This window comes from Penaeus monodon, chromosome 28 (genome assembly GCF_015228065.2).
Source record: "Penaeus monodon isolate SGIC_2016 chromosome 28, NSTDA_Pmon_1, whole genome shotgun sequence".
Classification (NCBI taxonomy): Eukaryota; Metazoa; Arthropoda; class Malacostraca; order Decapoda; family Penaeidae; genus Penaeus; species Penaeus monodon.
In genome coordinates this window covers 28,014,129-28,014,930 of record NC_051413.1, presented here as the reverse complement: position 1 = coordinate 28,014,930, position 802 = coordinate 28,014,129, and the positions used below count along the sequence as shown (strand labels likewise).

The window sequence follows — 802 nt, the reverse complement described above, 5'->3', positions numbered from 1 at the left end:
GAGGATATAGATTATAGTGTAGAAGATAGCTTGATCTGCTGAACCCCATTCAATCAATCATGTGTTGTGAGTGTGCAGATAAAAAGAAAGGTGAGGAGGGATAGAATTCATAAATCTATATCTTAGCAGATACTGTCAACAATGTACTTATTGTACTGGCAATGATCCTTTTGAATTAAAGAAATATGTATATGAGGAAAAGAAATAGTATTTACATGTACTTCTTCTTCATAACCAAATCAATTATTTTGGAAATGAAATAATGATAGCTAGTAAATATCCATTTCTAAAAGTAATAATAAAACAACAGAAAAGGAATCATGTATATTAAATTATTATCCAAAAAGTAAACAAAGTGTTATGTGCAGTTAAAAAAAATGAAATAAAATCGAACTTGAGATCGACGATTGGTTATTTCGAAGGCTATGCCGTGACCTTCATGTCTGGCTGGAAAGTCCGTCCTATAAAAGCGGATTCGTGGGGTTGAAGGCATCCAGACCGTCTCCAGCATGGTAGGTGGATGCTCCTAAGATGGGCGGTGCTAGTGGTTTTACCTTTATGCTCTGGAATTCAAGTCAGAGATGGAAATAGTGTTGTCAGTAATGAGTACATTTTCGTATCCGATAATAAATTTCAAATCAAATAAAAAAAATGAATATATAATTCATGGATATCTTACGACGCGAATAAACGTATTTATGTACAACTATATATGGCTATGTATACTATCTGATACTAGAATTTCGCTATTTTTTAGATGTTCCTTTACAGCGAGGACAAGTCAACTTTAGTTCCTGCCGGT

General features: G+C 33.7%; 1 protein-coding gene across 1 annotated transcript in view; it reads left to right on the top strand.

Moving 5' to 3' along the window:
• The first annotated feature begins 504 nt into the window (after positions 1 to 504).
• LOC119591462 (glycine-rich protein DOT1-like) overlaps positions 505 to 802 on the top strand; it is a 917-nt gene continuing 619 nt past the window's right edge. Inside the window, exon 1 of the mRNA XM_037940201.1 lies at positions 505 to 512. Within this exon, the coding sequence (XP_037796129.1) occupies positions 510 to 512 (3 nt within the window). The 5' untranslated portion in view covers positions 505 to 509. The remainder of the gene's footprint in view (positions 513 to 802) is intronic.